The sequence below is a fragment of the Cololabis saira genome, chromosome 1 (genome assembly GCF_033807715.1).
Source record: "Cololabis saira isolate AMF1-May2022 chromosome 1, fColSai1.1, whole genome shotgun sequence".
Taxonomy (NCBI): Eukaryota; Metazoa; Chordata; class Actinopteri; order Beloniformes; family Belonidae; genus Cololabis; species Cololabis saira.
In genome coordinates, this window is record NC_084587.1 from 197,370 (window position 1) to 219,395 (window position 22,026).

At 53.0% G+C, this 22,026-nt stretch overlaps 2 protein-coding genes across 2 annotated transcripts; both read left to right on the top strand.

Moving 5' to 3' along the window:
* The first annotated feature begins 1,440 nt into the window (after positions 1–1,440).
* Positions 1,441–16,185, top strand: LOC133449297 (E3 ubiquitin-protein ligase NEURL1-like). Its single transcript, XM_061728440.1, has 6 exons — positions 1,441–1,550; positions 9,178–9,455; positions 12,050–12,371; positions 13,698–14,423; positions 15,395–15,742; positions 16,175–16,185. Exons 1-6 carry the CDS (start codon positions 1,517–1,519, stop codon positions 16,183–16,185), a joined length of 1,719 nt encoding a protein of 572 aa, XP_061584424.1. The 5' UTR covers positions 1,441–1,516.
* LOC133450181 (E3 ubiquitin-protein ligase NEURL1-like) lies at positions 16,185–17,324 on the top strand. Its single transcript, XM_061728822.1, has 2 exons — positions 16,185–16,518; positions 16,617–17,324. Exons 1-2 carry the CDS (start codon positions 16,295–16,297, stop codon positions 16,630–16,632), a joined length of 240 nt encoding a protein of 79 aa, XP_061584806.1. The 5' UTR covers positions 16,185–16,294; the 3' UTR covers positions 16,633–17,324.
* Positions 17,325–22,026: the final 4,702 nt, after the last annotated feature.

The following is a 22,026-nucleotide window of genomic DNA, read 5'->3' on the forward strand; positions in this document are numbered from 1 at the left end:
ACAAGCTTGTTATTAAACACTCGTTAACGACCACGGGGTAGCGTGCTACCTAACAGGGCTAACTTACAAGCTAGCTGACAAGTGCATGCTAACAAGCCAGCTAACACATGCTAACTGCTAGCTTAGAAATGTACCTATAAAGCCAAGCTAACAAGCTTGTTAGCGAGGTAGCGTGCTACCTAACAGGGCTAGCCAACAGAGCCAGCTAAGAAGCTAGCCGATGCTGGAGCTAGCGGTTCAGTACGGAGGAGGGTGCCGTGAAGGCCACGCCCCCTTGAGGCTGCCATGGAAACGGGGCTGGAGACCCGCTAACGGCTAACGCTAACGTTCACCAAGAAATTCTATGTTTTTTTTAAAAACCTGACATGTTTCACTGTGACATTTGTTGTTTTTTTAAAAGCTTCATACAATGATGAGAAAACTAGTTATAAACTTCTGGTCTGTTATTGCTGGATATTAGAAACAAAACATTCTCATCAGACAAAGAGTCTCAGGGCGGTGCAGGAGAAAAAATATTTGAGAGGGGAAGATTTGTTTTTATTGTGAACTTCAAGAAAAAAGTCGAAATGTCAAGATTAATGTTGAAGTACAATTTCGAGAAAAAAGTCAAAATTTCTCTTTTTTCAACATTTCAACTTTATTCACGAAACTTTGACCTTTTTATCAACATTTCAACAAGAAACAAATCTTCCTCCCCTAAAGAATTATTTCTATTTTTCTCCTGCCTGGGCCTGATTCTCTTCCGTACTAATTACATTGTAAAGCCGTGGAAGAAATGAACTTTATTAAATCCCCCAGTCTGAATGTTGTGTGAATAAATCTTTAATTCTTCAGAAAGCTGAACTCTTATTTAATTACTGTTACTGTTTACTCAAGCGTACTCTTAAATTAAACTTACCTGCTGGATTCTACTGCCCTTATTTTTAACAGCTTGTGCTTTTCATTATTTTACTTCTTTTCTTATTCTTACCTATTTGTTATTATGTCCTGTCGCTTTTAATGTCAATGTAAAGCACTTTGAATTACCTTGTGTTGAATTGTGCTATATAAATAAATGTGCCTTGCCTTAATATTTTAGGAATATTTAGGGCTGATGATCATCAGCACCAGCTGTGGAGGTACTTAGGGTTGCCCATGTGCGCGGGTCGGAACCCCCCCTCATGTAGGGCTCCGCCCCCCGCCGGAGGCCCCGCCCCCCGCCGGAGGCTCCACCCCCTGGCCGAAGCTCCACCCCCCCATCCCGAGGCCCCGCCCCCCTCCGGAGGCTCCACCCCCTGTAAACGCGCTCCGGCTGCTCCAGGGCAGGAGCTCCGAGCGGCTCCAGCGGCTCCAGGGACGCGGCTCGGGTCTGCTCGGGTCGGGGGGGCTGAGGACTCACACCGGTACCGGTCCCGGAGCTGCTGGTTCGGATCCCGTCCCGGATGCTGCGGTGATGATGAAGATGAAGATGATGAAGATGAAGATGATGAAGATGATGAAGATGACGGGATCATAATAATCCGCCGGGGACGCGGCCATGGGGGGTCACGTGACGCGCAGTGCCTTCAACGGTAGGAACCAGGACCCCAGAACCCCCCTCTAGGAACCGACCCCCCCCCGTCTGGTTCTGACCCGGTTCTGACCCGGTCCGGGTCCCGCGGTGCCGCCGCGGCCGCTTTGATCCTGAGCGGTTTATTCCCGGCCGTGACGTCACTCCCGTCATTAGAATTAGATCTGATCCGCGACAGACGGGCTGGCAGGGCTGCGCGCGCAGCCGCCCGGACCTGTTCCAACAGAACCTGCAGGTCCAGGTCCAGGTCCAGGTCTGGACCTGCTCCTGGACCTGGACCTGGACCAGGTCCTGGTCCTGGTCCTGGTCCTGGACCTGGTCCTGGACCTGGACCTGTTCTCCCTCAATAAATACATTTAAATCAGATCATGAGGAGAAACATCCAGTAAAACTGATCGTCCTAAATTTACAAAGATAAAACCCTCGGCCGTCAGAGACGGTTCTGTCAGAGACGGTTCTGTCAGAGACGGTTCTGTCAGAGACGGTTCTGTCAGAGACGGTTCTGTCAGAGACGGTTCTGTCAGAAAGAGACGGTTCTGTCAGAAGTTTAAACTGTAAAACAGAATAACCTGCTGTAGTTGTTGACCGCATTGCATTGTGGGTATTATTGTGGTTTATTCTACAGGTTTGTGGATGTTAATGTTTTTATCCTGGTTGTGGTTTAAGAAGTGAAACCAGAGCTGAACCTTTACTTATATACTTATATATACTTATATATAATTATATAACATAACCTAACATAACCTTCATGTTATTTACATGTTTTTACATTTATTGTTCAATTTTTCTTATATTGCTAAATAAAAAAATAAAAAATAGGACATTATCATAAGTATATTAATGTTAATGTAAACCTGGAAGGGCATTATCCGCTTATACCACAAAATACCAAAAAAACATCAATATTAAATCAGTTATTCATGTTTAATGTGTTTTCAGTGTAAATCAATAGTTTTATAAAAACCACAGCTGAGCGGCTATTTAACCTTTTATCTGCATCTGCTGGAACCTGCTAAGTTACAACGTTTGTTAACGAGCCATAACTCCGTTTCCGTGGTAACGGGAGATATTCCAGTCCGTTTCCTTGGTAACGGGAGATATTCCAGTCCGTTTCCTTGGTAACAGGAGATATTCTAGTCCGTTTCCTTGGTAACAGGAGATATTCCAGTCCGTTTCCTTGGTAACGGGAGATATTCCAGTCCGTTTCCGTGGTAACGGAGATATTCTAGTCCGTTTCCTTGGTAACGGGAGATATTCTAGTCCGTTTCCTTGGTAACGGGAGATATTCTAGTCCGTTTCCTTGGTAACGGGAGATATTCTAGTCCGTTTCCTTGGTAACGGGAGATATTCTAGTCCGTTTCCTTGGTAACAGGAGATATTCTAGTCCGTTTCCGTGGTAACGGGAGATATTCTAGTCCGTTTCCGTGGTAACGGGAGATATTCTAGTCCGTTTCCTTGGTAACGGGAGACATTCTAGTCCGTTTCCGTGGTAACGGGAGATATTCTAGTCCGTTTCCTTGGTAACGGGAGATATTCTAGTCCGTTTCCTTGGTAACAGAGATATTCTAGTCCGTTTCCTTGGTAACAGAGATATTCTAGTCCGTTTCCGTGGTAACGGGAGATATTCTAGTCCGTTTCCTTGGTAACAGAGATATTCTAGTCCGTTTCCTCGGTAACGGGAGATATTCTAGTCCGTTTCCTTGGTAACAGGAGATATTCTAGTCCGTTTCCTCGGTAACGGGAGATATTCTAGTCCGTTTCCTTGGTAACGGGAGATATTCTAGTCCGTTTCCTTGGTAACGGGAGATATTCTAGTCCGTTTCCATGGTAACGGGAGATATTCTAGTCCGTTTCCTTGGTAACAGGAGATATTCTAGTCCGTTTCCTCGGTAACGGGAGATATTCTAGTCCGTTTCCTTGGTAACGGGAGATATTCTAGTCCGTTTCCATGGTAACGGGAGATATTCTAGTCCGTTTCCTTGGTAACGGGAGATATTCTAGTCCGTTTCCTTGGTAACAGAGATATTCTAGTCCGTTTCCGTGGTAACGGGAGATATTCTAGTCCGTTTCCTTGGTAACAGAGATATTCTAGTCCGTTTCCTTGGTAACGGGAGATATTCTAGTCCGTTTCCTTGGTAACGGGAGATATTCTAGTCCGTTTCCTTGGTAACAGAGATATTCTAGTCCGTTTCCTTGGTAACGGGAGATATTCTAGTCCGTTTCCTCGGTAACGGGAGATATTCTAGTCCGTTTCCTTGGTAACGGGAGATATTCTAGTCCGTTTCCTTGGTAACGGGAGATATTCTAGTCCGTTTCCATGGTAACGGGAGATATTCTAGTCCGTTTCCTTGGTAACGGGAGATATTCTAGTCCGTTTCCTTGGTAACAGAGATATTCTAGTCCGTTTCCTTGGTAACAGAGATATTCTAGTCCGTTTCCGTGGTAACGGGAGATATTCTAGTCCGTTTCCTTGGTAACAGAGATATTCTAGTCCGTTTCCTTGGTAACGGGAGATATTCTAGTCCGTTTCCGTGGTAACGGGAGATATTCTAATCCGTTTCCTTGGTAACAGAGATATTCTAGTTTGTTTCCTTGGTAACGGGAGATATTCTAGTCCGTTTCCTTGGTAACAGAGATATTCTAGTTTGTTTCCTTGGTAACGGGAGATATTCTAGTCCGTTTCCTTGGTAACAGGAGATATTCTAGTCCGTTTCCTTGGTAACGGGAGATATTCTAGTCTGTTTCCGTGGTAACGGGAGATATTCTAGTCCGTTTCCTTGGTAACAGAGATATTCTAGTCCGTTTCCTTGGTAACAGAGATATTCTAGTTTGTTTCCTTGGTAACGGGAGATATTCTAGTCCGTTTCCTTGGTAACAGGAGATATTCTAGTCCGTTTCCTTGGTAACGGAGATATTCTAGTCCGTTTCCTTGGTAACAGAGATATTCTAGTCCGTTTCCGTGGTAACGGGAGATATTCTAGTCCGTTTCCTTGGAAACGGGAGATATTCTAGTCCGTTTCCATGGTAACGGGAGATATTCTAGTCCGTTTCCATGGTAACGGGAGATATTCTAGTCCGTTTCCTTGGTAACAGAGATATTCTAGTCCGTTTCCTTGGTAACAGAGATATTCTAGTCCGTTTCCGTGGTAACGGGAGATATTCTAGTCCGTTTCCTTGGTAACGGAGATATTCTAGTCCGTTTCCTTGGTAACGGGAGATATTCTAGTCCGTTTCCATGGTAACGGGAGATATTCTAGTCCGTTTCCTTGGTAACGGGAGATATTCTAGTCCGTTTCCTTGGTAACGGGAGATATTCTAGTCCGTTTCCATGGTAACGGGAGATATTCTAGTCCGTTTCCATGGTAACGGGAGATATTCTAGTCCGTTTCCTTGGTAACAGGAGATATTCTAGTCCGTTTCCTTGGTAACAGGAGATATTCTAGTCCGTTTCCTTGGTAACAGAGATATTCCAGTCCGTTTCCTTGGTAACAGGAGATATTCTAGTCCGTTTCCTTGGTAACAGGAGATATTCTAGTCCGTTTCCTTGGTAACGGAGATATTCTAGTCCGTTTCCTTGGTAACAGAGATATTCTAGTCCGTTTCCGTGGTAACGGGAGATATTCTAGTCCGTTTCCTTGGAAACGGGAGATATTCTAGTCCGTTTCCATGGTAACGGGAGATATTCTAGTCCGTTTCCTTGGTAACGGGAGATATTCTAGTCCGTTTCCTTGGTAACAGAGATATTCTAGTCCGTTTCCTTGGTAACAGAGATATTCTAGTCCGTTTCCGTGGTAACAGAGATATTCTAGTCCGTTTCCGTGGTAACGGGAGATATTCTAGTCCGTTTCCTTGGTAACAGAGATATTCTAGTCCGTTTCCTTGGTAACGGAGATATTCTAGTCCGTTTCCTTGGTAACAGAGATATTCTAGTCCGTTTCCTTGGTAACGGGAGATATTCTAGTCCGTTTCCTTGGTAACAGAGATATTCCAGTCCGTTTCCTTGGTAACAGGAGATATTCTAGTCCGTTTCCATGGTAACGGGAGATATTCTAGTCCGTTTCCTTGGTAACGGAGATATTCTAGTCCGTTTCCTTGGTAACAGAGATATTCTAGTCCGTTTCCTTGGTAACAGAGATATTCTAGTCCGTTTCCGTGGTAACGGGAGATATTCTAGTCCGTTTCCTTGGTAACAGAGATATTCTAGTCCGTTTCCTTGGTAACAGAGATATTCTAGTCCGTTTCCTTGGTAACAGAGATATTCTAGTCCGTTTCCGTGGTAACGGGAGATATTCTAGTCCGTTTCCTTGGTAACGGGAGATATTCTAGTCAGTTTCCGTGGTAACGGGAGATATTCTAGTCCGTTTCCATGGTAACGGGAGATATTCTAGTCCGTTTCCTTGGTAACGGAGATATTCTAGTCCGTTTCCTTGGTAACAGAGATATTCTAGTCCGTTTCCTTGGTAACAGAGATATTCTAGTCCGTTTCCGTGGTAACGGGAGATATTCTAGTCCGTTTCCTTGGTAACAGAGATATTCTAGTCCGTTTCCTTGGTAACAGAGATATTCTAGTCCGTTTCCTTGGTAACAGAGATATTCTAGTCCGTTTCCGTGGTAACGGGAGATATTCTAGTCCGTTTCCTTGGTAACGGGAGATATTCTAGTCAGTTTCCGTGGTAACGGGAGATATTCTAGTCAGTTTCCGTGGTAACGGGAGATATTCTAGTCCGTTTCCGTGGTAACGGGAGATATTCTAGTCCGTTTCCTTGGTAACGGGAGATATTCTAGTCCGTTTCCATGGTAACGGGAGATATTCTAGTCCGTTTCCATGGTAACGGGAGATATTCTAGTCCGTTTCCATGGTAACGGGAGATATTCTAGTCCGTTTCCATGGTAACGGGAGATATTCTAGTCCGTTTCCTTGGTAACGGGAGATATTCTAGTCCGTTTCCATGGTAACGGGAGATATTCTAGTCCGTTTCCATGGTAACGGGAGATATTCTAGTCCGTTTCCATGGTAACGGGAGATATTCTAGTCCGTTTCCATGGTAACGGGAGATATTCTAGTCAGTTTCCGTGGTAACGGGAGATATTCTAGTCCGTTTCCTTGGTAACGGAGATATTCTAGTCCGTTTCCTTGGTAACGGGAGATATTGATTGACAGGTTGGTGGTGATTGACAGGTTGGTTGTGATTGACAGGTTGATGGTGATTGACAGGTTGGTGGTGATTGACAGGTTGGTTGTGATTGACAGGTTGTCTCTCAGAACTCGTCACCATAGCAACTTTGATTTCCGAACTTGATAAACCTACAAATATGTGAAGAAGAACATCATAACTTTTTAAGATTTCATGAATCCCCCGGGGTTTCATCAGCCCAAATTTAAAAGATAACGTTTCCCGATCACACGTGATCACACGTGATCACACGCGATCACACGCGATCACACGTGATCACACGTGATCACACGTGATCACACGTGAACTGTTAAGCTGCTGGTTCTAATTCCAGCCTCCTGATTGGATCACGCTGAGCTGGAGGACCAAACACCTCCCACAATGCACCAGCAGGTCAAAGGTCAGCAGCAGCAGCAGGGGGGCCGGGGGGTTTGGGGGCCGGGGGGTTTGGGGGCCGGGGGGTTTGGGGGCCGGGGGGTTTGGGGGGTTTGGGGGGTTTGGGGGCCGGGGGGTTTGGGGGCCGTGGGGGCCGGGGGGTTTGGGGGGTTTGGGGGGTTTGGGGGCCGGGGGGTTTGGGGGCCGGGGGGGGCCGGGGGGTTTGGGGGGTTTGGGGGCCGTGGGGGCCGGGGGGTTTGGGGGGTTTGGGGGGTTTGGGGGCCGGGGGGTTTGGGGGCCGGGGGGGCCGGGGGGTTTGGGGGGTTTGGGGGCCGTGGGGGCCGGGGGGTTTGGGGGGTTTGGGGGGTTTGGGGGCCGGGGGGTTTGGGGGCCGGGGGGGCCGGGGGGTTTGGGGGGTTTGGGGGGTTTGGGGGCCGGGGGGTTTGGGGGCCGGGGGGGCCGGGGGGTTTGGGGGGTTTGGGGGGTTTGGGGGGTTTGGGGGCCGGGGGGGTTTGGGGGGTTTGGGGGCCGTGGGGGGCCGGGGGGTTTGGGGGGTTTGGGGGGTTTGGGGGCCGGGGGGGTTTGGGGGGTTTGGGGGGTTTGGGGGCCGGGGGGGTTTGGGGGGTTTGGGGGCCGTGGGGGGCCGGGGGGTTTGGGGGCCGGGGGGTTTGGGGGCCGGGGGGGGCGTGGGGTTTGGGGGCCGGGAGGTTTGGGGGCCGGGGGTTTGGGGGCCGTGGGGTTTGGGGGCCGGGGGCCCCTCCGGCCTGAAAGCTTTAGCTTTAGCTCTGAAGAGATGCAGCTGCTGCTGTGAAGCAGCCGTGATGGATTCATGTTGCCTGAAGCTCTGCATCTGCTGCTGTTGCCGTGGAGACGAAACCACAGACGTCTTTGTTTACCAGAACCTGAACGGTTTTAGAGTCCCGGATCCAGATCCAGAACCTGAACGGTTTTAGAGTCCCGGATCCAGATCCAGATCCAGAACCTGAACGGTTTTAGAGTCCCGGATCCAGATCCAGAACCTGAACGGTTTTAGAGTCCCGGATCCAGATCCAGATCCAGAACCTGAACGGTTTTAGAGTCCCGGATCCAGATCCAGAACCTGAACGGTTTTAGAGTCCCGGATCCAGAACCAGAACCTGGACGGTTTTAGAGTCCCGGATCCAGATCCAGAACCTGAACGGTTTTAGAGTCCCGGATCCAGATCCAGAACCTGAACGGTTTTAGAGTCCCGGATCCAGAACCAGAACCTGAACGGTTTTAGAGTCCCGGATCCAGAACCAGAACCTGAACGGTTTTAGAGTCCCGGATCCAGAACCAGAACCTGGACGGTTTTAGAGCGGAACCAGACCAGGTCCCCCTGGATCCAGACCACCAGGATCTGGATCCAGACCACCAGGATCTGGATCCAGACCACCAGGATCTGGATCCAGACCACCAGGATCTGGATCCAGACCACCAGGATCTGGATCCAGACCACCAGGATCTGGATCCAGACCTAACTAAGACCTAATCCAGGCCTAACACGGTGCTCACTGCAGCACACAGGAACAGATGAATGTCAATCCCTCATGTTCTCCGTGTGAAGCTTTTAGTTGTTGTTTATCCTGTTTTTAATGTCTGAGGACGTTGATCCGAGTCGCCGTGACGACGGGCCTTTAAATTGTTAACCTCCCCCCCCGGGGAACAATAACATCATCGTCTTTGAAATATCGTCACTCATTTCATTATTGTTTTGTTTATATTTCACCTTTTGCTACAAAAATATTACTTTTTTTCTCTTTTTTACGTGAATTTGTACCGTTACATCACAGAATTACAATTTCAGTTTGAGACTAAATCAAATTTTTGTTGTGTAATATCATCTTTGGTAAAATCTCAACTTTTTTCATATAATTCTGACTTTTAAAATTGAAAACTTTTGTTGCTTTTTTTTCATCCAAGTTTAAAAAAATAATGAATTTCACAAAATAAAATATTGTGTTAAATGTCTATGACATCACCGACGGCGGCGTGGCCCCGCCTCCAGAGCGCCTGCAGGGGATTGTGGGTAATTTAAATCCTCCTCTGGTTCGTCCTCAGACTCGCTGGGCGGCCCGTTGCCGACGACGACGCACCGATGTCACCACAAGCCCAAGAGGGGCCTCCCGCCCCCAAAAGTGGGCGGGGCCCTGGTCCCCGCCGGGCCCCTGCGGTTCCACCCCACCGCCAAGGGCTCCCAGATCGTCATGGATACGAGCCAGACCAGCGTCCGCAGGCAGAGCAGCTTCTGCAACGCCATCACCTTCAGCCACCGGCCGGTGCAGCGCAACGAGGCGGTCCGGCTGCAGGTACGAGTCCAGAACCCGGTCCGGCTGCAGGTACGAGTCCAGAACCCGGTCCGGCTGCAGGTACGAGTCCCAAAACCAGGTCCGGCTGCAGGTACGAGTCTAAGACCAGGTCCGGGTCCCAGAACCAGGTCCAGGTCCGGGTCCCAGAACCAGGTCCGGCTGCAGGTACGAGTCCAGAACCAGGTCCGGGTCCCAGAACCAGGTCCAGGTCCGAGTCCCAAAACCAGGTCCGGCTGCAGGTACGAGTCCAGAACCAGGTCCGGCTGCAGGTACGAGTCCAGAACCAGGTCCAGGTCCGGGTCCCAGAACCAGGTCCGGCTGCAGGTACGAGTCCAGAACCCGGTCCGGGTCTGTACGAGTCCCAGAACCAGGTCCAAGTCTGTACGAGGCGGTCCGGCTGCAGGTACGAGTCCAGAACCCGGTCCGGGTCCCAGAACCAGGTCCAGGTATGAGTCCCAAAACCAGGTCCGGCTGCAGGTACGAGTCCAGAACCCGGTCCGGGTCCCAGAACCAGGTCCGGGTCCCAGAACCAGGTCCGAGTCTGTACGAGACGTTCCGGCTGCAGGTCCGGGTCCCAGAACCAGGTCCAGGTCCCAGAACCAGGTCCAGGTCCGAGTCCCAAAACCAGGTCCAGGTACGAGTCTAAGACCAGGTCCGAGTCCCAGAACCAGGTCCAGGTACGAGTCCAGAACCCGGTCCGGGTCCCAGAACCAGGTCCGGCTGCAGGTACGAGCTCAGAACCCGGTCCGGGTCCCAGAACCAGGTCCAGGTACGAGTCCAGAACCAGGTCCGGCTGCAGGTACGAGTCCAGAACCCGGTCCGGGTCCCAGAACCAGGTCCAGGTATGAGTCCCAAAACCAGGTCCGGCTGCAGGTACGAGTCCAGAACCCGGTCCGGGTCCCAGAACCAGGTCCGGGTCCCAGAACCAGGTCCGAGTCTGTACGAGACGTTCCGGCTGCAGGTCCGGGTCCCAGAACCAGGTCCAGGTCCCAGAACCAGGTCCAGGTCCGAGTCCCAAAACCAGGTCCAGGTACGAGTCTAAGACCAGGTCCGAGTCCCAGAACCAGGTCCAGGTACGAGTCCAGAACCCGGTCCGGGTCCCAGAACCAGGTCCGGCTGCAGGTACGAGCTCAGAACCCGGTCCGGGTCCCAGAACCAGGTCCAGGTACGAGTCCAGAACCAGGTCCGGCTGCAGGTACGAGTCCAGAACCCGGTCCGGGTCCCAGAACCAGGTCCAGGTATGAGTCCCAAAACCAGGTCCGGCTGCAGGTACGAGTCCAGAACCCGGTCCGGGTCCCAGAACCAGGTCCGGGTCCCAGAACCAGGTCCGAGTCTGTACGAGACGTTCCGGCTGCAGGTCCGGGTCCCAGAACCAGGTCCAGGTCCCAGAACCAGGTCCAGGTCCGGGTCCCAGAACCAGGTCCAGGTCCCAGAACCAGGTCCAGGTCCGAGTCCCAAAACCAGGTCCAGGTACGAGTCTAAGACCAGGTCCGAGTCCCAAAACCAGGTCCAGGTACGAGTCTAAGACCAGGTACGAGTCCAGAACCCGGTCCGGGTCCCAGAACCAGGTCCGGCTGCAGGTACGAGTCCAGAACCAGGTCCGGGTGCAGGTACGAGTCCAGAACCAGGTCCGGGTGCAGGTACGAGTCCAGAACCAGGTCCGGGTCTGTACGAGTCCCAAAACCAGGTCCAAGTCTGTACGAGGCGGTCCGGCTGCAGGTACGAGTCCAGAACCCGGTCCGGGTCCCAGAACCAGGTAAGAGTCTAAGACCAGGTCCAGGTCCAGGTCCCAAAACCAGGTCCTGCTCAAGGTACGAGTCTAACACCAGGTCCAGGTCTGTACGAGACGGTCCGGCTCAAGGTACGAGTCCCAAAACCAGGTCTGGCTCCAGGTACGAGTCTAACACCAGGTCCGAGTCACCGCTCCTGCTTGTCCTGTCTAGTTAAACATAAAGTCAATAAAAATTTCCTTAAATTGTGACTGTAGCCTCTGTCCTGTCGGTCGGCCCCAGTGGCAACCTTGTCGTACAGACCAGCAACCTTGTTGCCACTGGGGTCGACCGACAGGACAGAGGACACACGGTTTAGTGCAGGAACTCTTTATTCTGTCACACACGCGTGCACAAGCAGAACCTTCTCCCCGCAGCAGCAGCTGGTCCTTATGAAGGCAGGCAGGGTGGAGAGGTTGATTGGGCACACCTGTGCCCACTCTGCTGAGTGTCTGCTCCTCCACCCTGCCACAGTGACATTTGCATGTTCTCCACAGATGTGGCTACAACAAAGAAATAATCTACAAAACACTCATTTCCCTATTGTTTTTTTATATAATTCACCTTTTGCTACAAAAATATGACTTTTTAAATTCTTTTTTACGTGTATTTGTACCGTTACATCACAGAATTACAAATATAGTACGAGTAAATCTCAACTTTTTTCCATAAAATTGTGACTTTTTGCACTGAAATTGGGTTGGTTTTTTTCATGAAACTGTCAAAAAAAAAAGTAATTTGAAAAAATAAGGTTGATTGACAGTCAGAGCCCCGCCCCCTCCCGGGTGATTGACAGGTGTCATTAATTGACAGGTCTCCCCCCCCCAGGTTGATGGACAGCTCTCTCCCCCCCAGGTCACTAAGAACCAGCCCTGCTGGTCCGGTTCTCTCCGGCTGGGCTTCACCTCCAGGGACCCGGCCCGGCTGGACCCGGACTCCCTGCCCCGGTACGCCTGCCCGGACCTGGTGGCCCGGTCCGGGTTCTGGGCCAAGGCGCTGCCCGAGGAGCTAGCCGGCACCGCCGCCGTCATAGCCTTCTGGGTCGACAGGAAGGGGCGGGTCTTCTACCGGGTCGACGACTCGGGCCCAGTACTGTTCTTTAGCGGAGTCCGGACCGGGGGCCCGGTCTGGGCCCTGATCGACGTGTACGGACGGACCCGGGGGGTCCGGTTACTGGGTAGGTACCACCGAGGGTCTGGGGGGTCCAGTTACTGGGTAAGAACCAAACCAATTCAATTCAATTCAATTCAACTGTATTCATATAGCGTCTAATACAACAGATGTCTCTAGACGCTTTCCAGAGATCCAGAACATGAACATAAACATAAACATGAACATAGGCAGGCGGAAGCAGCAACAGCAGACATCCACGTAGGCAGGTGGAAGCAGCAACGGGATGACCGGGGATGGGGGGGAGGGCCGGGAACACAGGCCAGAACGCAGCTCCAGAGGCTCCGGCCTGCAAACATACACAAAAGAGAAAAACCAGGACGAGGGGGGTCCAGTTACTGGGTACAGTTCTGATCCAGGTCCACAGATGTCCTGAGAGGGGAGGGCTAGTGGGGGCAGAGCCACCTTGTTTACATTCCACCAGGGAGATTGTGGCCAGTACATTCCACCAGAGAGATTGTGACCAGTACATTCCACCAGGGAGATTGTGACTGGACTAACCTGCCAGGCTGCTCTGTCAAGGCCAGATTATAGAATCAACAATTATATTGAAAACAGACAGACTCAGTAATTTTCCGTCTGCCTTCAGTCTCTGGTTCATCAATGGCGACTCCAATCAGACGAATTTGTGATCAATTCCCGCCAAGCCGAGCTTCCAACTTCTCCAAGGTCTTCTCCATCTTACCAATGAGCTCAAAGACGCCGCCAGCCTGAGATTCTGTTCAAGAATCACATCCAGCTTACGGCTTTGCTCCCCCAGCGTTAAAGTCTGAGTGTTGATCACCTTGCTTGATCCTTCAGCCACGTCCAGCAGCTCTGAAAGAGCCAGAACAGCTGTCGACGACTTACGCGTTTGTCGGTAGACCAGGAATCCCCCTCCTCCAATCAGGAGAAATCCTGCTATCATAAATCCAATTATGAAGCATCTTCAACGTCCTCGACAGACAGAATCACCAAACACAACGGTTTCCAATGTTTCCAGGAATCCATTGTGTATCCAGCAAAAAACATCCCGTCGGGGCAGGAGGGCTCCCTTACCCCCTGACTTCTCGTTGCAAAAATGTCAATTGTGCTGAGAGACCAGTTAATCAATTGATGATGATTGTAGAGTTTAGGAGTGAAAAGGAGAGACTCTGAAGACGAGACAAACAAAAGCTGTAGCAGCAGATAGGGAGGGAGAGGAGCAGAAAAGTGTCCGTCTTCGTCGAGAGCCGGAAGAAGAGAAGTCTCTTTTCTCTCTTGTATCTCTCGTCTCTCGTCTCTCTTGTGTATCTTGTGTCTCTTGTGTCTCCTGTGTCTCTATTTCCACCCGTTAAACCTCGTCTCCCCCCAGACGGCGAGATCGTCCCCCCCGACGGTCTTCGTCCTCGTTCCTTCACCACCGTCCGCTCCTCGTCTCTCCACCGCGACGCCGACGACTCCCGCCTGTCCGTCAGCCTGGGGGACCTGAACCTGCAGGACCGAGGCCCCGCCCCCGGCCCCGCCCACCGCCACGCCCTGCGCCTAGCGGCGGCGGCGTCCTCCGCCCGCCCCGTCCCCCAGAACTCCCTGAACTCCCAGCAGTCCTCGCGGCTGCCGGCGTCGCTGGACGGCGACCTGCGCTTCCACCAGCTGCGCGGCGCTAGCATCCGGACGCTGGACGAGCAGACGGTGGCGCGGTCGGATCGCGGCGGCGCCGGTGAGGAGCGGACGCTGGTCTTCACCGCGCGGCCGCTGCGCCGCGGCGAGGCCATCTTCGTCCAGGTGACCAAGTCCAGCCCGGCGCGCTCCGGCTCGCTGTCCTACGGCGTGACGTCCTGCGACCCGGCGGCGCTGCGGCCCGCCGACCTGCCCCGCGACCCCGAGGCGCTGGTGGACCGCAAGGAATTCTGGGCCGTGTGCCGCGTGCCCACGCCGCTGCGCAGCGGCGACGTGCTGGGCTTCCTGGTGAACCGGCGCGGCGCGGTGCTGCTCAGCCACAACGGCAGCGACGTGGGCATGCAGGTCTGCGTGGACGACTCCCAACCGCTCTGGATGTTCTTCGGCCTGCACGGAGCCGTCACGCAGCTGAGGATTCTGGGTAAGAACGCACCGCAGCCTCTCAATCAAGAGAATGAAGTTTGTTTTGTTTTTTTATTATTTTTTAAAGCTGTTCCAGTTATCAAGAGTTATTAATAATTTTATTCAACAATTATTAATAGTTAATAAGGTAGATTACTTATCAAATTGAATTATTCAATTATTTTTTTTCAATTCAATTTTATTTATATAGCGTCTAATACAACAGAGTTGTCTCTAGACGCTTTCCAGAGACCCATACCCAGAACATGACCCCCGAGCAGTTATTACATAAACAATGGCAGGTAAAAACTCCCCTAGTGGGAGAAAAACCTTAAGCCAAACAGTGGCAAGAAAAACTCCCCTTTAGGAGGGAAGAAACCTGGACCAGGACCAGGCTCATCAGGGGGGACCCTCCTGCCGAGGGCCAGACTGGTGGGTCAGGGACGGCAACAGCACAGCAGGCAGGTGGAAGCAGCAACGGGATGACCGGGGGTGGGGACCGCAGGCCAGCACACAGCTCCCGAAGCTCCGGCCCAATCAGCAAGTCCCAGGTTGGGGTGCAGGGTCGGGGAAAGACTTAATTCTTGCAGGGGAACCACCTGGGCCTTAACCAGGAAAATGATAACTTTAACAGCAGATCAGTCTCAAAAATAGGTTATTATTCTGCAGTAAATGTTACTATTATCACTACAGAATAACCGTCGAAGGCGTTACAGTTCGGCTCCACGTTTGCCCGTCTCTGATTGGACGACGTTTAAAGTCCTGACTCTGCAGTTTTCCAGATTTCATCATAAGAAGTTTCATTTTCCTTTTACTTCTTGAAGTCCTTGTACATGACCTTTGACCTGCTGACCCCCGTGGGGGTTCAGGACCGTCCCGGGGGTCCATGTGGTCCTGGTGGGTCTCTGGTGACCACCGTCCACCCACCAGGACCAGGTTCTAGTCTGTCCCCCGGGACTCTGGTGTGACCCGCTTCTCCTCTCCGACCAGGTTCCACCCAGGACGGGGACCAGCAGGACCAGGACCAGCAGGACCAGCAGGACCAGGACCAGCAGGACCAGGACCAGCAGGACCAGGACCAGCAGGACCAGGACCAGCAGGACCAGGACCAGCAGGACCAGCAGGACCAGGACCAGCAGGACCAGCAGGACCAGCAGGACCAGGACCAGCAGGACCAGCAGGACCAGGACCAGCAGGACCAGCAGGACCAGGACCAGGACCAGCGGTCCAGGTCCAGCCCCAACTCCCCCTCCTCGTCTCGGAACCCCCCCCCTGGGGGGGCCCTGGGGAGCGGCGTCTCTGACCCGGTCCTGAACGGAGGCCTGGGTTTGGCGGCAGGTGAGTCCAGCAGAACCGGCCCGGTACCAGCAGTTCCAGATCTGGACCCGGTTCAGAATCAGAATCAGAATCAGAATCAGATTTATTTGGTAGTTTAGAAAAACAATGTATTTGACTTCGGATACACCGGCGGCGACCCGGTACAGTTCTGATCCAGGTCCACAGACCCGGTACAGTTCTGATCCAGGTCCACAGACCCGGTACAGTTCTGATCCAGGTCCACAGACCCGGTACAGTTCTGATCCAGGTCCACAGACCCGGTACAGTTCTGATCCAGGTCCACAGACCCGGTACAGTTCTGATCCAGGTCCACAGACCCGGTACAGTTCTGATCCAGGTCCACAGACCCGGTACAGTTCTGATCCAGGTCCACAGATGTCCTGGGAAGGGGAGGGCTAGTGGGGGGAGAGCGTCTTGTTTTTATTCCACCAGGGAGATTGTGACTGGACTAACCTGCCAGGCAGATTCCAGTAATTTTCCGTCTGCCTTAATTCTCTGGTTCATCAATGGTTCTTTGTTAGCTCTGCTCTTCTCTGATCCTCTCTTCCAGGAATGACCCCCCGTTCGCCGGCCAGCCTCCTGGAGTCGACCGCGCTCCCATCATGCCGAGCGGCGTTAGCGGACGAGTGCTCCATCTGCTACGAGAACGCGGTGGACGCGGTGATCTACGCCTGCGGACACATGTGTCTCTGCTACTCCTGCGGCCTCCGGCTCAAGAGGACGAGCAACGCCTGCTGCCCCATCTGCAGGAGAGAGATCCGCGACGTCATCAGGACCTACCGCAGCACCTAAGGGTGCTGGGGGGGGGGGGCGGGAACCAAGACCTACCGCAGCACCTAAGGGTGCTGGGGGGGGGGGGGGCGGGAACCAAGACCTACCGCAGCACCTAAGGGTGCTGGGGGGGGGCGGGAACCAAGACCTACCGCAGCACCTGAACCGGAAATCATCAAGACCTACCGCAGCACCTAAGGGTGCTGGGGGGGGGGGCGGGAACTAAGACCTACCGCAGCACCTAAAGGCTGATTCTGGTTCTGCGTTAAATTGACGCCGAGCCTGCGCTGCGCCCCCCCCCCCCCCCCCCACGCCTGACGAACCTCCCACAAACTGTAACGACACGTCGAGAGGTCACAGACCAACGCGGACCGAGAGGCTGTGATTGGTTCTCTTGGTAGCAACACATTTCTGGTTCCGGTTTGAAGCAGTCGTGAACTTTCAGCTTCTTTTCTTCGTGTATGTGTGATTTTCTTTGTTTTGTTTTTTGCACAATAGTTGTCCTTATCTCTTTGATTCACTGTGACGGGAAAAGTCGGATAAACCATTCAGGAAAAGATCGTACCCCCCTAGCGGTCTGTGGGTTTATTGCACCGCGGAGAAATGGAGTGTTGGAGAAGTCCGGAGGGTTCACGCCGGCGTCACGGCAACGGCGTCACGACGTCACGGTAACGGCGTGACAGCACCATAATCCAGCCTTAAGGGTGCTGGTTGGGTTCTCCTCCAGGTCAGGGAGGTCAGAGTTCAGGAACTCTGGCGGGGCTAGCTGCCGTGGGCGGGGCCAGCTGCTGTGGGCGGGGCCAGCTGCTGTGGGCGGGGCCAGCTGCTGTGGGCGGGGCTAGCTGCCGTGGGCGGGGCCAGCTGCTGTGGGCGGGGCCAGCTGCTGTGGGCGGGGCCAGCTGCTGTGGGCGGGGCTAGCTGCCGTGGGCGGGGCTAGCTGCTGTGGGTGGGGCCAGCTGCTGTGGGCGGGGCCAGCTGCTGTGGGCGGGGCTAGCTGCTGTGGGCGGGGCTGACCTTAATCTGATGCTAGTTGTACTGGGAGCGTTGGTGGTAGCCGTGTTGTCGTGCTAGTTAGCCGCTAGTTAGCCGCTAGTTAGCCGCTCTGCAGTGTCGTAGTTGCTCTGGACAAACAGAATTTCACAATAAAAGCACCTGCAGCCAGCAGACTCCACAGGAAGTGGACCAACGTTTCTAGTGAAAAGTGCCCGTAACCACGGAGACGTGGACCTTCACCAGCAGCACGTTATGTTATAATTATGGGATGTCGGGCTGAACCCCGGACCAGTCCCAGATCCCTCCACGTGAATGTTGACTCGTGTCTTAGAGTCGTGTCTTCAGGTGTTTCTGTTTCTAGAACTTTGTGAGTGTGAACGTCGTCTCCACGACGACCAATGTCACTTTATCACCTTATTGATTGTAAACTTAGAAAACCAGCGTTGCTCCCTGAGATTCACCGTCATGTTTTATTTTGTATAAATGACCAAATAAATGAAGGAAATGTACTTTTGAAACTGTGGTGTAGAAGTTAGTCCTGACTCTGACGTGATTAGAGACGTGTATTTATACCAGGTTGATATTTATTTAAATAAAGTGAGGATTAAAAACCAAGTCTCATGTCTTCACCTGACACTTCACTTCCGTCTCTTCCTAGTAGCAATACTTCCTAGTCGCAATACTTCCTAGTAGCAGTACTTAAAGGTATTATCCCTGATTTTGGAGAGCTAGCAAGATTTGAAAGTGGCACCTCCTCTAAGCCCCGCCCCCTCCTCTAAGCCCCGCCCCCTCCTCTAAGCCCCGCCCCCTCCTCCCCCTCCCGTCAGCGCTCCGTCCAAAGCCACGCCCCCACAAACTTTGGGGAACGCGCATTTGCAGGAGTCGAGTTTTCCAGGACATTTTGGACAAAACTACCCCATGTCTCATTCACCTGTAAGCGAGGCCGGTTTTAGGGGGAGGCTGTGTCCACCCAAACGTGCATCCTGCCCACCGGCATCTCCATCCCGGCGCCGGTGCGGCTGGCGGAGCGCTGCGGTGCGCTGCAGGCTCTAGAGCCACGGCTACGCCATAGCCTACGCCGTAGGCTACGCCGTAGCCTACGCCGTAGCCTACGCCGTAGCCTACGCCGTAGCCTACGCCGTAGCCTACGCCGTAGCTGTGGCAACAGAGCCTGCACGGCACCGCAGCGCTCCGCCAGCCGCACCGGCGCTCTCCGCTCTCGCCGGGATGGAGACGCCTCCACCCCCACGGACCCCCATACAGCTTCCGAGCCGGAGCTGCTGCGGCTCTTCACGTGTCCCCGCGGGCTGCTGCTGCAGGAGCTGCTGCTTGGCGGAGAGTCCTGCAGCAGCAGCCCGGACTAACGGCTCTGCTCCCCGCTCTCACACACAGCGGGACCGAGCTGCTCTGGAAATAACTACATAATAAATAACTACATACTGCGTCCGTGGCAGAGGGGAGGGGGGGGGTTACACTGGGACACTGTGAGCCCAGGAGGACCCGTGGGAAGTGGACACGGGGGGGGGGCTGGAAGCGAGTGCGCGCATGGGACAGCCTGGTCCTGGACCAATCCGTTTCATTCGAAACGAGCTATAGTAAAAGTTAGTTCCCTCTTTCAACATTATCAATAAAAAACATCTAAAACCGTAAACATTTCAGTCGGACGATACTGAGAATCCCCGACTGATCAATGCTGATCAACTGATCACCAGGTCATTGATAACTTGGGTACTTAGTCTTGTCCTCAGATTTATTTTCTCTTATTTCTCATATTCTTCATCAGGTTGTTTGTGTTTTAACCGGATCAACTGATGATTTTTATTTTACGAACTAAAACCATCGTAAAAAGGGAACAAACTTTTACACTACTGTATTTTTCAGGATTTTTTATGAAGGTGCACAATTTAGCATCAACTTTGTCCAATAACCTATATTTGGATTAGAACATGGAGTCCTGATTGTCAAAAACATAAAAGACATAGGGCCAAATCCACAAAGAATAGATTGCGCCCGCAAGCGCTGTGAATTGCGCCACATTTGCGCTCGCAATTTGCCCCGCTTTAAGGTCCTATTCACAAAAGATTTTGCTCTAATGATATGCCGGCGCAAACACGCCCATAAAGTTCTGCAGCTGAGTGCGATTTTCCCTTGTCTGAGTAAGTGAGCAGAGCTGTTTCCAGTGTTCTCCATATTTCAGCACACAGATTGGTCCATAATGAAAACTGCAGAAATAAAAAATAAAGCGAGTGAAAATAAAACGCCGTGAGGTGCAAGGGCGCAATTTCCACTGGGAACAGGGGGGACATGCCCCCCCACTTTTCAAACTCATGCTTTTGTCGCCCCCCCCCCCCCCCCCCCAAAAGTCTCATGTCTTCACCTGACACTTCACTTCCGTCTCTTCCTAGTAGCAATACTTCCTAGTAGCAGTACTTCCTAGTAGCAGTACTTAAAGGTATTATCCCTGATTTTGGAGAGCTAGCAAGATTTGAAAGTGGCACCTCCTCTAAGCCCCGCCCCCTCCTCTAAGCCCCGCCCCCTCCTCTAAGCCCCGCCCCCTCCTCCCCCTCCCGTCAGCGCTCCGTCCAAAGCCACGCCCCCACAAACTTTGGGGAACGCGCATTTGCAGGAGTCGAGTTTTCCAGGACATTTTGGACAAAACTACCCCATGTCTCATTCACCTGTAAGCGAGGCCGGTTTTAGGGGGAGGCTGTGTCCACCCAAACGTGCATCCTGCCCACCGGCATCTCCATCCCGGCGCCGGTGCGGCTGGCGGAGCGCTGCGGTGCGCTGCAGGCTCTAGAGCCACGGCTACGCCATAGCCTACGCCGTAGGCTACGCCGTAGCCTACGCCGTAGGCTACGCCGTAGCCTACGCCGTAGCCTACGCCGTAGCCTACGCCGTAGCCTACGCCGTAGCCTACGCCGTAGCCTACGCCGTAGCTGTGGCAACAGAGCCTGCACGGCACCGCAGCGCTCCGCCAGCCGCACCAGCGCTCTCCGCTCTCGCCGGGATGGAGACGCCTCCACCCCCACGGACCCCCATACAGCTTCCGAGCCGGAGCTGCTGCGGCTCTTCACGTGTCCCCGCGGGCTGCTGCTGCTGCAGGAGCTGCTGCTTGGCGGAGAGTCCTGCAGCAGCAGCCCGGACTAACGGCTCTGCTCCCCGCTCTCACACACAGCGGGACCGAGCTGCTCTGGAAATAACTACATAATAAATAACTGCATACTGCGTCCGTGGCAGAGGGGAGGGGGGGGGTTACACTGGGACACTGTGAGCCCAGGAGGACCCGTGGGAAGTGGACACGGGGGGGCTGGAAGCGAGTGCGCGCATGGGACAGCCTGGTCCTGGACCAATCCGTTTCATTCGGACCGAATGGGCGGGGCTTAGAGGAGGTGCCTCTTTCAAATCTTGCTAGCTCTCCAAAATCAGGGATAATACCTTTAATTCAGTACTTCCTAGTAGCAGTCCATCCTCTCCACCAATCAGGGAGCTGCTCGTGTCACAGGAAGAGGCGGAGTCACAGGAAGGGGCGGAGTCAGAGGAAGGGGCGGAGTCATGCGGTAAAACAGATACATTTATTCTGTTGTTGCCACGGCGACATGTAAACATGACAAGATACAAAAGATACTCGTCAGAGTGACAGGGGGCGGGGCCTGGACGGGGCGGGGCCTTATGAGGGGGAGGGGCCTGGACGGGGGGCGGGGCCTACATTCACCACTGAAGAAGAGTCTTCTTAAAACCAATCAGCTGTCGGTTCAAACGAGGAAACAGCTGAAACCGTAGCACCTGGTCCGGTCTGGTTAGCTAGCACTAAAGCGACGGCTAGTGCTGAAATGAAAGCTAGCGCTGAAACGACAGCTAGCGCTGAAACGACAGCTAGCACTAAAGCAACGGTTAGCGCTAAAGCGACAGCTAGTGCTATAGCGATGGCTAGCACTATAGCAACAGCTAGCACTAAAGCAACGGCTTTTGCTATAGCGACGGCTTGTGCTAAAGCGACAGCTAGCGCTATAGCGATGGCTAGCACTTAGGCGACGGCTAGCACTATAGCGACGGCTAGCTCTGAAGTGACAGCTAGCGACTAGGATTGCCACGTTTCTTCTTTATCTGTCTTTTCTGTTTTTGGCACAATGATGAAGACAAGCCCCGCCCACTCAGGTACCAGGCCCCGCCCCCGTCACCCCCGACGATGCCTGGTCCTGGTCCAGGTCCAACCACGTCCAATCGGCCCGTCCCGTCCCAGCGAGGACGTGAAGCGACTGCAGAGTTTTATTCCTGGACCAGTTTCACGAGCAGAACAGTTCTGGTCCAGTGATTCTCCAGGTCCTTCCAGAACCTTCCAAGTCCAGGACCGTCCAGAAGTGTATAGAACCGTCCAGGACCGTCCAGAACCGTCCAGGACCGGGCCGCTCCTCCACCAGACTCCACTTCCTTTTGAAATGACGTTAAAAGCTCGTGATGTCGTTTCTCTCTCTCTCTTCCTCCACCGAGGGTTCGTTTGATTCCGTTTTGTCGGTTTT